Source organism: Barbus barbus (assembly GCF_936440315.1).
Source record: "Barbus barbus genome assembly, chromosome: 33".
In the NCBI taxonomy this organism is placed as follows: Eukaryota; Metazoa; Chordata; class Actinopteri; order Cypriniformes; family Cyprinidae; genus Barbus; species Barbus barbus.
Genome location: NC_136761.1, coordinates 6552989 through 6567906, shown reverse-complemented (window position 1 = coordinate 6567906; position 14918 = coordinate 6552989). Strand labels below are relative to the sequence as shown.

The 14918-nt window shown below is 38.1% G+C and overlaps 1 protein-coding gene across 1 annotated transcript in view; it reads right to left on the bottom strand.

The window, feature by feature from the left end:
- Positions 1-14918, bottom strand: part of LOC306853255 (AF4/FMR2 family member 2-like) — a 209295-nt gene that overhangs the window by 136133 nt on the left and 58244 nt on the right. Inside the window, exon 3 of the mRNA XM_079390520.1 lies at positions 3081-3929. Within this exon, the coding sequence (XP_079246646.1) occupies positions 3081-3929 (849 nt within the window). The remainder of the gene's footprint in view (positions 1-3080; positions 3930-14918) is intronic.

Sequence of the window (14918 nt, the reverse complement as noted above, 5' to 3'; positions counted from 1 at the left end):
ATGACTCTGACAATTAATGCTGAGAAGTTTGATTTTAGTGTACTGGCTAATGATTTGCTTCAATTAAATGGAAACAAATTCACAGTGCAATAAATATTTAAATAAAGTTTTATCACTGTTTTTAAATAAAAATGTGTATTTAAGGAAACTTGGAGTCAAAATTGACTCTATTTTCATTCTTAACACAGAATACTCGTAAGAACTGTGACCAGTTCTTCAATGCATGGCACTTCAACTAAAAAATGTGTTTGCATTCATAAACTTTGAAACTGTTATGGGCAATAAGCATTGAAAAGTCTGATGCAGTTTAGCAAATTGGCATGTTCAGATATGGACTAGATAAAAACAAATGATTCATTTATTAATTGAATTAGTTTTTAGCGAAATAAATATGTTGTTAAATGCTGCTATTTGTATGACTACAGTTTTGAACATGCAATGCATTAACTCTCAATTGTTGCATTATTTTGCTTCAAGTTTGTCATCCTCTTCACAGTTTTGTTTTGCCTGAATCATCACAAAGAACCAGCTTAGAAAGATCTGTATGTGAGTTGCACCATTACCACTGACAATATTTCCTATTTCAAAAAAAGATTTAAGCAACCTAAGAGCATTCTGCCAATTTTTGAGCACAATAAAATACCATCCGCTCATGTGACAACAAAGAAAACCTGGGAGGATATACAATCAGGAAAGGCTTTCACGCAATTCAACACCTCAGCCAGAGCAAACCTGGATAAATAAGCCTGAAGAGCTGCGGAATAATAAGTAGCCAGCACAACAGAGTACAGGTGAATCCCACGAGAGCCGCTTCTACAGAATCCACTCCTTTTAACAAACTAAAGCTACGCAAGGCAGGGTGAAAAAAAAAAAAATCAAATCAATGTCCTTGAAGATGTTTTCTTTTCTCCCGAGAGCCATCTTGAAAGAGCGGCTCTGCGCGAGCTCTCTTGCGTTCTATTTCAATCCTACTAGCTCTGTTTTCGTAACTCTCTGCTTTTTCTCCATTTATTTATTATTTTTCCTTTTGCATCTCTCTCTTTTCACTTTCAGGCTGTCAGAAGGAGGGGTAGGGAAAGATGGCGTAGGCCCAGCTGGGGCCCACCCTACGGGGGGTCTTCTCTCTCTATGCCTGCCTCTCTTTGCAATAACAACATCCATCTCCATTTTCCTGCAAGCTGACCGGTATGAGGGCACTCTCAGAGCAATTAAAATTCCCCAGGTTTTCACTCTTGCCACATGCTTAACTGTACTGCGCGAACGCACCATATGCTTCAAGATGGGCGATAGTGCAATTTGCAGCCCGATGGCCATCAAGATCCCCATAGAACAAAGAGGAAGAACAGCTGGCTGCCTCGCCATGGTTGGATAGCAGCGAGTCAACCTGTTCAATCATATGCCACTCTTGTTTACCGCACCTTATCTTATTTGGTTTGTTTGCTTTATGTGGATTAAGCCCGCAGGTAAGAGCGATGGGAATTTCAACCTACTGCTCAAACAAGCTAAGGCATCGATACGAGGCTATTTTTCAAACCCCCGCTGGAAGTACAGGAAAATTACATCTCACTAGATACCACCTCAAAGTGTAGGAATTCATTAGTTGCTGCTGGGTTTTTATAGAGCCAAACATGAGCCTGAAGCATAATAACAGCACTATTAGCCCACCACAATCTATTATCTTTAATCTAAGACCACCTATTGGCTAAATCCTAAATGATGATATTCCCTGTCCTAAAGGGCCATGCTGAGCCTTCAACTGCAGTCATTTCTCTCTACAGAATGCCGTGGGATCAAATCCCCCCGCTGGCAGCCATTCAGAGGAAGTGACGGCACTGGATAGCCTGTAAATGGCTTCAGCGTGGCTCATGTATCACGACCCGAGAGAGGTCAACTGAACTCTACTCTAAGTGTCAGCCTCACAGAAGGGATGAAGTTAACATTGCCGGTGATAAAGCTCCCGTGTCTTAACCTCCGGAGGGTTAATTCAGAACGTATGGGCCCCTGCATTGCGAAGAAATGCGTATGTGTCTACATGTTCAAGACATGGAGGGTCTTCCGAGGTGTTTTAGGAACATGACTCTTGAGATGCTACCCAGGGTAAAGGTGAACAAGTCTTTTAACTGAAACCAGATCGTATCTAGTTAGCAACCTTTTACACGGACTAGGCATGGAGAAACTAATTATTTGGCAACAAAATAAAAGCCATAAATAGTAAAAATCATATTCACACTTCCTTTTTTGTGAAGAACTATTGTATTCTAGAGAAAGATACATCTGTAGCTCACAACGGTCTTACAGAAGTTCACACAACATTTCTAGAAACAGTATTTACTGAAGAGAGAGAGAAAAAAGTCTTGCAAAAGTTACAAAAAAGAAAGCCATTTGTTCATTCTAATTATTATTCTATGTACAGAAATTATACCCCCCCCCCCCCCAAAAAAACAAAAATGTGTAGGCAGTGATGACAAATTTGATCATTCTTGAGCCCTTATACCATACAATTGGGGCATGTTTGGGAAAACACCTACAATGTCTTACTGAACTAAATGGTACATTATTTCCCTCAAAAGTATTGCTCTGATTCTAAAACGTCAACATTTCAAAATAACTTGGAAATATAATCATAAAATTGACCCATGTTGTTCTACTTCGTTCAATCACACAGATCTTCGGAACAGTGTTAACTCTAGAATTTCTTCTCCTCTCAAAGGAAAGCCAATATCATCTTACTTCAGCAACCCGAACATGGCAAATCGCTGAGGTCAGAATTTCCCTTTGTTCAAGCTACAAAAATAGTGATCTTTAAACATGCCAACAAGAAGATTTCCTTGCAGAGTAGGTAGGTTCACATGAAAGCCTGAGGTTCATTAGCTGATTATTAATGAAGCACTCCATTATGTCAACCCCTCGTTCTGCCAGGTTTCAATACAAAACAGACCTAGCCAGGGGAAAGTCAACAGAGCCAAGCCTATCTGCCAACTGTTCCTGTCCAACTACCTCTGCATCCAAACGAGAGCAAATTATTACAACATCTGCAGGAAGCCTGCCCTTTGACTAAGATGAAAAACGGTCACACTCACCTCTCCGGACTGTGGCAGTGTCAGCTTAGGAATTTTGCCCTTGGTTCCAGCCGTGCTGCTTTTGGTATCCAGCAGACCTCCGAATGGCACACTGTTGTACCCTTCCACCAGCTCCACAGGGGGTTTGAGCTCTGGGGAGTCATTGGGGACCTGGTCTTGGCCATCCATGGGCCTGACGTAGGCAGTGGGTTTCTGCTGCACAGCGCTGCTGGGCTTGCAGTGAAGGCCTTGGGGAAAAGTCGGCGTCGAGAGGCCACTAGGGAGCAGGGATGTAGAGGCCATTGGCGAGTTCGACCCATGGGAGCACAAGTCCTGCTCGGTGGGAGACTTTCCAAGACCAAGCTCAGCTGTGGCTGGTCCTTTACCAGACTGTGCCTGCTTCCTGTTGGAGTGTGACGAAGTTGTAGGTCCGCTAGGATTGGGACTCGAGTCCTCTTGGTCCTGATCATGTCTACTAGAGGTCTGCTCATGACTGGAGTGCTTCCCCCGGCTGACCGCTTGAGCGGTCTGGGCACCACTTGAACCGTGACCCCCTCGGGACCAGTCTGAAGAGCGAGACTTTTTTCCTTGATGTCCATGTACAACGCTAGAGCCTGGCATGGTGTTGGCAGGGGGTGGGGGCATGGAAGTGCTGTGGCTTCCAGGTTGGGAGGGAGCAGCTCGGCTCCACTGAGCCTCAGGAAAAAAGCCTGGCTGTTCGGGTTTCTCCACTGGAGTCTGTGGAACGGAGTTCTTAGGAATGCCCACAAGGTGACTCTGGTTGGAATGGCTAGTCAGGAGCTCCTTCATTTCATCGTAATTTCCAAGTGTGTTTTGGACCCGGTTGGCCAGGGCATCTCCTTTGTTAGTCTGAAAGAAAAAAAAATCAATGAATGAAACCTCTGTATAGTTAAACATTTAAAAATATAATTAAAACATTTTCCTAACACAAGTATTTTAAATTAACAGTTCACCCCAAAATTAACATACAAAAGTTGGTTTATACGATTTGCTCTACATTTACAGTCTCCTCGAGTCAAAGCAATAGATTTGTGTGAAGAACAGACCAAAATTTTAGATATTTACTAATATCAAAACCGCAATCCTAAATCAAATATGGTGCATATGGAGCAGGTTGGACTGAAACAACCTCAAACATCAGTGGTTTTCGAGCACAAACAGATGTCAATCATTTGATTTGAAAGCTGAGGTGAAGATTTTAAATGCATATTTACAATGATTTCAGTCAATAACTCAAAGGTATCGTATGACTTTAAAAGACGTTGAAGTCATTCAAACCACTTCCATGGTGCTTATATTGTTCTTTTTTGAAGCTTGACACCATGCAGTCACTATGAGCTATTGAATGTAAAAGACATGGAGCTTTTCTACATTTCTATTTTTTTTTCATGAAAAAAACCGAAAGCATATGAGTTTGAAATGACATGAAGGTGAGTAAATAATTATAGAAGTTTCATTTTTAGGTAAACTATCTATTGAATCTGAAGAACATTCAACTTTATTGCAAATATCAGTGGACTTGAACTTTAAGATAAAATATAAAAATAAAGATACAAACAATCCACAACACACCAAGATGCCCCAATAATGCCCCAAAAGTAACACCCTAAGTTTGTGAGTGTGAATGCAAAGTCAAGGAGTGTATTTAGTGTGTTCACAGAACCCTTCTCAGTAGGGACAGATCTAAAGACTGCGTTTGTCAGTATAAAGAAACTGAGAATTTATCACGAGCTTTAGCTGACTAGACCATTAACATAGTTTTGAGATGCACGCCAGCTCTCCATTTGATGTTAGTCAATATTTATGAAACCCAGCAACGTATGATCACAGAAATGGCGAGACGCTGTATTTAGAATCTATTCAGAATTTTCTGTTTGTGTCCCGTTCCTATCCGTGCCTGTGTGCTGATCTGCTCACAACAAGAGTCCATTTTCTAATAATCGTTATCTTTTAGGCACATCATTAGTTGCACAGCATTCTAAAGAAGAGAAAGATACTATCCCACCCCCCACTGATTATTTGCATAATATGCAACGTTCTTCTTAAACTCAGGCCTTTACTCTTGTATCCATCTCTATATTTACATTTTCCTTTATTCAAAGGCTCCTACCAGCACCTTCATTTTTAAAAAATGTAGAGGTACTCAATAAATAACTAAATGTGTGTGTGTGTGTGTGCTTCTCTTGTGCACTGATACAATTAAAGGCTACGTTAATCCCAGGAAGCAAAAGAGAGATAAATCTATTAGCATTCTCCATTCATTTCACATGTAATTGCTACATTAATAAAAGTGCAGCTCTTCTAAAATGCAAATGCATATGTTATGGCTTTCAACAACATAAACAGTCAATGAACAAATAATGTTAAATGATGCACGACCAGCATAGCGCACGCAAGGCTATTTAAGCAGTGATGGAATTATGCATTGGACAGTTAACATGTGACCTTACACACAACAAAGGATCTGATTCTAGATCTTCTCAGTCTAACAGCAAGACTGACCTCTGACCTAATAAAGCCTGAGCACTAATGTCAGCTATAAAACCTGATTAACTATGGTTGTTATTCAGAGATTTATCCTATTGGCATTTCTGAATCATTTCTGGATTATAAAAGAAGACAAAAATTCACAAAAATAGCATGATATGATATTGTTTGCAAGCACAGATGGTTTTCATATTTAACAAGTTTAATGAATGCAATTTTCATCCATTCATTCATTCATTACTGGCCAGTAGCTTTTCATTTATATTTTATCCCAGCAAAGCTGTAATTTAGTATTTTTTTTTATTGGGGAAAAGTTTGTACACACCCTTGTGAACAAAATGAGTCACCTTTTTTTTTTTTTTAAACATTGATGGCATCAAAGACAACAGATTAAAATCTGCACAATCCATTTGTATATCAATTTTCAGGGAAAAACTACTAAACACAAGTTATAAAATGTAATTGTACACAATTTTGTATAGTCGGATAGAATTTTGTTTTTACAAATTCTAAAATTTTTAAGGGAGGATTAACACTATTTCTGTCCAATTCAAAAATGTGACCATGGACCACAAAACCAGTCATAAGGGTCACATTTTGAGACTTATACATCGTCTGAAAGCTGAAAAGAAAGAAATAAGCTTCCTATTGATGTATGGTTTTTTATGATAGGACAATATTTGGCCGAAATACAACTATTTGAAAATCTGGAATCTGAGGGTGCAAAAAAATCTGAAATCAAAATACTGAAAATCGCCTTTAAAGTTGTCCAAATGAAGTTCTTAGCAATGCATATTACAAATCAAAAATGAAGTTTTGATATATTTACAAATTTCCTAAATATCTTCATGGAACATAATAATTAATAATAATTAGTTGCATTTATATAGCGCTTTTCTAGACACTCAAAGCGCTTTACAATGTGAGGAGGTATCTCCTCATCCACCACCAGTGTGCAGCATCCACCTGTATGATGTGACAGCAGCCACAGTGCCCCAGAATGCCCACCACACACCAGATTACTGGTGGTGAGGAGACATAGTGATGAAGCCAATCAGCAGATATGGGGATGATTAGGAGGCCATGATGGTCAGAGGCCAATGGGCGAATTTGGCCATTTGGAATCAGGACCTCGGTTTAACGTCTCATCCGAAGGACGGTGCTTGTTGACAGTATAGTGTCCCCATCACTATACTAGGGGCGCTAGGACCCACACAGACCAAAGGGTGAGCACCCCCTGCTGGTCTCACTAACACCTCTTTCAACATCATCTTTACTTAATATCCTAATGATTTTTGGCATAAAAAAAATCAATAATTTTGACCCATACAATGTATTTTGGGCTATTGCTACAAATATACCCCAGCGACTTAAGACTGGTTTCGTGGTCCAGGGTCACAAATGTTTGTGTTTTTTTTTTAAATATTAACACATTTTAAACTATTAATCCTTGTCATTTTATGAACTTTTTTATTTTTATACAATAAACATACAAATATTTTTGTTAACACTTTAATTAAATCCTTGATCTATAAAGGTGTTCATAATGTACATTATAATGCATTATATTTTCATAAATAATTGTAATGTAAAAATGGGTAACACTTTATTTTAAGGTGTCCATAATACAGAGTAATTACCTACTTAAGTACTTAGTAGTAGCCGTTGTACTTACATGAAATAAACTGTACTTACCATGTAACTAAGTTATGGAACAACCTTTACTTCAGTTTGTAATTATGTAGATGTAATAGGCAGCTACTTATGTGTTGCAGACTTTATACAATGTAATTATAAATGTAAGTACACAGACATAAGCTACTTAAAATAAAGTGTATCAAGACTGTACTTAAGTGTACTTCATGTGTATCTATACTGTACACCTTATCCAGCTGCACCTTGATTTAACCAGTACACAGCTTAAATACATGTAATACCTTTCTAATTACATAAAAAATACAGAATATTACACAAGCATAAGCTACTTAAAATAAAGTGTCTCAGGATTGTACTTTAGTGTACGAGTAGCTGTGTAACAGACTCGTCTTGTTACATATGTGTAACAGTAGCTGCTTATTACATCTACATAATTACAAACTGTAATTACAGGCTGTTCCATAACTTAGTCACATGGTCATTTTATTTCATATAAGTACAACGGCTACAACTAAGCACTTAAAATAACACCTTAAAATAAAGTGTTACCTAAAACTGCATTATTTGCAGATTCCTTGTTACATCTTGTCATGTTATTTACTAAAATACACTTTATAAAGGTGTAACAATGAACAGATATGCAATTAATTATAAATGCGGTTACAGTTATTCACAGTGTTGGGGAAAGTTACTTTTAAAAGTAATGCATTACAATATTGTGTTACGCCCTAAAAAAGTAACTAATTACGATACGTAGCAACTTTTTATGGAAAGTAATGCGTTACTTTACTAGTTACTTGAAAAAAGTAATATTATTACGTAACTTGTGTTACTTGTAATGCGTTACCCCCAACACTGGCTATTCATGAGGTCATGCAATGCATTAGAAGGTGCACTACAAGAATTCCAAAATACAAAATTCCAAAGAATTCCAAAATTTCATACAATAATTCAAATCTGTGTCCACTGTCATTTCTCTGTACAGATGACGTGAGTGGCGTTCTTGGGCAGCACTTGGATGGGAATGTGGGCCAGTGTGGCACTGCTCTGGTGTTTTTTGAGTGAAAGATCTGAAAGGGACACTCTTGAGTGAGAGGAGTGCGTGAACCTCCCAGACGAGGTGAGGGAAAATCCATCTGGGGCGCACACAAAGAGCTGTTGTGTGAGCTCGACTGCTTGAGTGAAGCATGAGAATGTTGGACCGCAGCCAGTCACGCATTCTACACGGCAGTTCCAGCTCAGGGGAAGGTGAGAAAGAGAGAAATGCTCTCATTTAAAGCGTTAATTGCTGACATTTTACATTCAAAGTTTCTTAAAATTATGAATAAGGCATTTATGAATGATTAACTGTGTACTTACATTGACGCTTAAAGCTTTTACTAGCTAATTAAAGTGTTCATTGGAATATATAAACACTTTAAAATGTCTAGTAGGGTTAGGAGAGGTTTTAGGATTTACTACATAAAAATAAATACGTAAATTAAAAGACATACATATTTTAATGACTTGTTTTCTACCTAGGTGCATCATTATCTGTTCTAGAAAATGAATTAAAACAGATGAATGAATGAATGAATGAATGAATGAATGAATGAATGAATGAATGAATGGTCATCCAAATCAACTTGTAAGAAGGAAAAAATAGATCATTAGTAGAGCTCCAGTTTCTATAATTTTGCATAGTAAATTATTAACACAACAACACAACTTCATATATTTCCTTTTGAATTTCATTACATACCTCTAGAATTTTTCACTGAGCTATAATTGTCTAAATCAAAGGCAGAGATCTGAATATCACCTCCAACCCAGCTAACAAAAAATATGTTCTAAGAACATTCTGCTAGCATTCCAAATAAGCTATAAAACATTATGTTCTCTGAACTTTCAAAACATCCATTAATAAAAAAAAAAAAAGATTTTTAAACTTTTTTTTTTTTTTATGTGATTGGTAAGGGAACATTCCATTTTATCATTTTACAGTCATAATTGAACCATTACTTTTGAATATTCTCGAAACATTCTTAAAACAAGTAATCTGTTTCGTGAACATCCAACATAAAACATTTCAGAAAAAAATTGAATGATGTATAAATAATGTGTTATTGTGATTCTTTTGTTGATTTGGATTGCTTCCATTGTCCTCATTTGTAAGTCGCTTTGGATAAAAGTGTCTGCTAAATGTCTGAATGTAAATGTTTTGAGAACATTAAAGACCAGATAACTTTGAAAGAACAACTTTACTGCAAGAATGTTCATAACTTTGAGAGAACTTTGCCAGAGTTCTGAGAATGTTCCGTGTGAGCTGGGAACATTCCTCATCCAATTCAACCAAAATAATCTGAGCTGCTTCAACACATTCATGTTATATCTCTATAGTCTTCCATTATATCAACAATGGCCTCATCCCATAGAAAATCTAATGCAAAGTTGATACACAAGAGCAATAGCCATCATACTCAAAAAAACAACAAAAAAAACACTGCTGACTTTGATGTACACTAAAAGTTTGAAGAATAAAACATAGCATGCATTATCACAAATGGTATCATTCCTTGATTAAAGTATTTTAGTATGCAATTAGAGGGTTTAGTGACATTATTCACTTTTCAAATGTAATTTTCAGCACTCAGAAGTTTTAAGGGATACAAGAGACTTTGTAATGGCCATTACTTAATTGAAGGACCATCTTGGGGAAAAAAAGGAAAGCATGCTCCTTCTCCTTGTGGCCTTCTTTACTTCAAGACAAGTACAGATTACCTACTTAAACATACTTAAGTGCTCCAGTGTCAGCTGCCTCTTTAAAACACAAAAACAAGTCTTGGTAAATGCTTGTAATGACTTCATTCTTTGAATTGTGAAATACAGCCCTGTGGCAGAGTGAAATCAGGCCAAAATGAACACATGAACAGTTTCACAGAGGCAAAACACAGGACAGCATCGTCAAGAGAAAAGTACTGTATAGGTAGGCTTCTTCATAGATATACATCCATGTCTGTGTGAATGTTTGTGTCCTAACTGTGTGTTGGTTTGTTTGTTTAGGTGGGACCAGCAGTGTAAAGGCAGTAGAGATTTGGGTACTTGGGTGCTACCACTCCGCGCAGGCTATTCACACACACAATGAGAGTCTTTGTTTGCTCTCTCAATTGCCGACCCTTTCCAGCTTCACCAGAGAATTCTCAGTATTTCAAAGAATTTCCCTTAATGGATGTTAACAAGAACCTCAATATAAACAATCGGTTCACTCGTGAAAATGTGTTTAGGAGCTATTAATCGTCTTTTAGGCTGATATACTCAATAGGAACATTAAATGACTGACGAGTATCTCATCATGCAGTAGATTTGCATTGGCTTGATTTGAGTTGGGAATTTCTACGTTTCCATCCAAGTTATGATCTGCAATATCCATGCCATATTTTCGAGAACCAAAACGTCACTTCCAGCAACACTGGCGTTAAGTATAAATGGAGGAAGCCACGGTTTTATTAAAGCGCCCCTATTATGGATTTTTGAAAATAACCTTTCATGCAGTGTCTAACACAGCTCTAAGTGAATGAAAACATCCTGCAAAGTTTTAAATCTGAAAGTGCACCGTGTATAAAGTCATTTGGCTCTCAAAAGAAAGAGTCGACTCTGAATCTTTGAAAAGAGTTGTTTTTAAAACGAATCCCAACCCGTTTCATGTTGATGTCAACATGAAACATTAGCATATTGCCCGCCCACTTGTTGGACTTTTCGTGTTGGTCTGAATGAAAATGCCGCAGATTAGCGTCGCGGCAAAGGAGGGGTTTGGAAAAATGAATCGTTGAGCGAATCGCTTGAGAGTCATTGATCAAATAAGATAAATGCATATTATAAGACAACAAAAGTGTTTTTTGACCTTGCATGCATGTCAATCTGTTTGGTGGGGACTCCCAAAACCAAAATATGAATCTTTCATAACCCATAATAGGGGCACTTTATAAATTGTGTTTTAGAGGGTGCAGACAAGAAGCTGAGATGAACCTGAAGTTGGCTAGAGATTGAGAATGCTAATCAGTCAGATGACTTGTTTTTTGTTTTTGATATGGAATAAAATCTACTTCAAATTTTCAACCTATGTTTTCATAAACATTTTAGAATTTGTATTCACACTTTTGTATATCAACACAGGATTTTTATATGACATCCTAACACTTGCATTCAACTATTTTGAAGGAATTTCCGCTATTGACTCAACAAACGATGTGAGTTTGGGATGGATCACTGGCACACCAGAGGAGGGAGTGTCTGGAAAACCAGTTTGAAAACCTGCTAAAAAGACATTAGTAGTAGTAGTATTAATGCTGCTCAAATAATATAATCTCAAAGTCGTGTTTTATTCCTGAATGATTCAGTACCTTTGAAAGAAACAGTTGAGTAATGATTCAGTAAATGAATCATAAAGACAGTTGATGAATGTGGAACCACATATTAGCATAGATATATTAAATTTGGAACTGCATGCTAGCATACTACTCTAAATTTGAAATATATCAGTGTTTTGAGGGAATTGGTATAAACACATTTATAGAGACAGTATAAAATAAGAATTATACTATTTAATTAAAAACTAATTTAGTTTTGTGTCATTAAAATCCCCTGGCATTTATCAAAAAAAGGGAAAAGAAAAAAAAGAAAAGAAAATGAAAGCTAGACTATACATATATGCTTTTTCTGCTTACTGTACTTTTTCATAAAATGAAGAAGGACCAGATCTAGCCTGTACAGTTACTTATAGTTGACCCTGCATATTACACTAATATAGAAAAAAAGTACAACATCTAACACACTGTAGTTTAACTACTTTAAATAGACTGCAGTCTTTTTTTGACATGATGCACGAGTGTGTGTGTCTGTGTGTGCTGTGTATCCTTGACAAGACATTGGCAGTGTTTACAAAAGGACCTTGTGCTCATCTGCTGCGAGCACTCAGGGCTTTTGCCCCCTGGCCAGAAAACCAACAACTGCGATGGTAATGAAGGTGGCAATACCTCCAGATCTCAGTCAAACAGCATCGAAACCTCAGCAGCACTCAAAAACTAAACCCACACAGCACATATTACTAACTCTGAAGGACGGTACTGTCAGGGAAACGTCTTTGCGATAATTCGATATTTCTTTGCCAGTACGTGTATCCTGTCTGGATCAAACAAAGACAGGAACAGCAAACAGCAGTGGTCTACAGAGCCATTAATGCTTCGGATGAAGGATCGATGCAAAGTCAAAAGAGAAAACTCAGACTACACATCATTTAAAATCAATAGAAGATTGGTTGCAGTGGAAAGGAGAACAAGAACGAATGTGCATGGTGAAATTCCACCAAGAAATTACCTTAAGCTCTTCTGATGGGAAATAGCTCCAGAAATAACTTGGAGTCAACTTAAAATTAAAACGGAACCAAGCTCATTTATTTGTGTGTGTGTGTGGGGGGGGGGGGGGGGGGGGGGGGGGGGAATGCTTGTGGTTTGGCCGGGTTTTTTTTTTTTTTTTCAAAATATTCCCTCATTTAGAATAATTTGGATTCATAAACCTAAGGAATTTAGCATGAGGACACATATTTTGCGCAAAAAGTATGACATTATTAGTTAACAAGTCACATTTACCGTTGCTCAGCAGAATTTCAGGTGAAATCCTGGGAATCTGTGCAATTTGGAGTTTCGCACAAGTTCTTCACACAGATTTTGTGTTCAAGTTGGTCAAAGCTGCTTGGTTTAAAACTGGCTTTTGTTTTGATTTTAAATAGCTACACAATTTTACAATTGACAACGTAAGTTTTTTTTTGCTCATGAAATTCCACTGAAATTTTGTTCATGTGTATTCTTCAACCATCTGTTATATAGAGACCACTTTTCATCATCTAATCAATTCCTGATGGATAAAATCAAGGCTTCAATGTCCACAAAGGTTGTTGCATCCTCTAATATGAACATAACAATACAAGCATTAAAGCAGACATGCTCATTGATGATAACAAAGTTCATTGTGTTTTTGTACTGCATTCGTTAATTAGGAACAGACAATATTAAATGATTAATGAATGAGGCCCAATGCCTGTCTTCATAATAAAGAAAACAACTTTCCCTTCTGAATAATGTCATAGTAAAGCTGACATTTACTGTCACTCTGCAAATTTTAATTGGGAAAATCTATTCAATTCAAAAGGAATCCACATACATTTTTGAGTTGTGCATGAGGGCTGAAAAGTTCCTTTAACTTGTATTTAAGTTGGTCCAGCAAATTCAGTGCATCGACCAACATAAAAACTGCTTGGCTTAAAAGTGACTTCTGTGTGAGCTGTCTTTTAAACATCTACACTATTTACTTTTTCACATTTTAGAAGTAAAATTGGTAGCAATTTCTGTTTCATATTGACTTTAGCATCTTTAACGGTTGTTGCATCTCTTAATATAAACCATCCACAAGAACACAAGCATTAAAGGCAGACTTAATTGATGATGACGAAGTTCAATGTGTTTTTGTACTGCATTCACTCCTTAACTAGGAACAGAAAAAACATTGTCGCCAAGTGAACCTGGTGGCAAAAACAAGGCAGCCATAACAACAATTCCCACAGAGTCGAGCTAAATACACACTCGAGCACAACAACTTCAAATCACTCCTGAGACTGAGCATTAGACTGATTTTATTCAATTCAGACGTGCTAACCGTTCTACGCAATGCAGATCTCATCACAAAACACCTTGGTAGGTAATAGAAACAAGGCATTGTGCGAACATGCACAGGTAGACGTCTGTTTGTCCATTTAGTGCATTTGACTCAGCGAGTTGCTTGTGGTAGAGGGTAATTTGGGAATATTTGCTTTGGGGCAAAAAAAAAGAAGAAGAGAAAAGTCTCCCTGTGACTGGGATGGTAGAAAACTCTTGGAGTCGCTCCAGATTTCTGACCTTGGCTGGCTGTAAGCTTTTAAAAACAGCCTTACACGGAGAAAGCATGTCCAACAGGAGTGAAAGGCCATGAAGGGACACTGGGGGGGAGGGGTTGATGTGGGAAACAAGCACCGGGGGCGTTGGGGGCACTTGAGCTACGGCGCTAGTACCACTGGAACTGCTTTGAAGGTGCCAAGCGATCTGGGAACCAGTAAATTAGTCCCAAATAGCTGTTAACGGCACAGTTCCATTAAACAGGATTTAGGGGGATTAGCTAATAGCAGCCTTAGATGAGTGGTTGGGGGGTGGAGGGCGGCAAAGGGAAAAAAAAACGAAGCGCTCATGTCCTAGCTCTCAAGAAGAGGAAGGTTCATATTGACTTGCGACACAGTAAGGTTGTTAAATATGTAGCGCAATTACAATTACACCGTTTTTGAGGGAAATATTTAGAGGTGCGGTATGTAATATTGACAGCTAGTGGTTGAAATTAGTATTGCAGTCCATTTTTTTCTCACGTGGGTTGTCAGATTGAGAATCTGCAACAGGAACGAGCACAATTGAAGTGAAGTGACACACTGCCAAGTACGGTGACCCATACTCGGAATTCGTGCTCTGCATTTACCCCATCCATCACACACACAGCAGTGAACACACACACACCGTGGACACACACCCGGAGCAGTGGGCAGCCATTTATGCTGCGGCGCCCGGGGAGCAGTTGTGGGTTCGGTGCCTTGCTCAAGGGCACCTCAGTCGTGGTATTGAGGGTGGAGAGAGCGCTGGACAT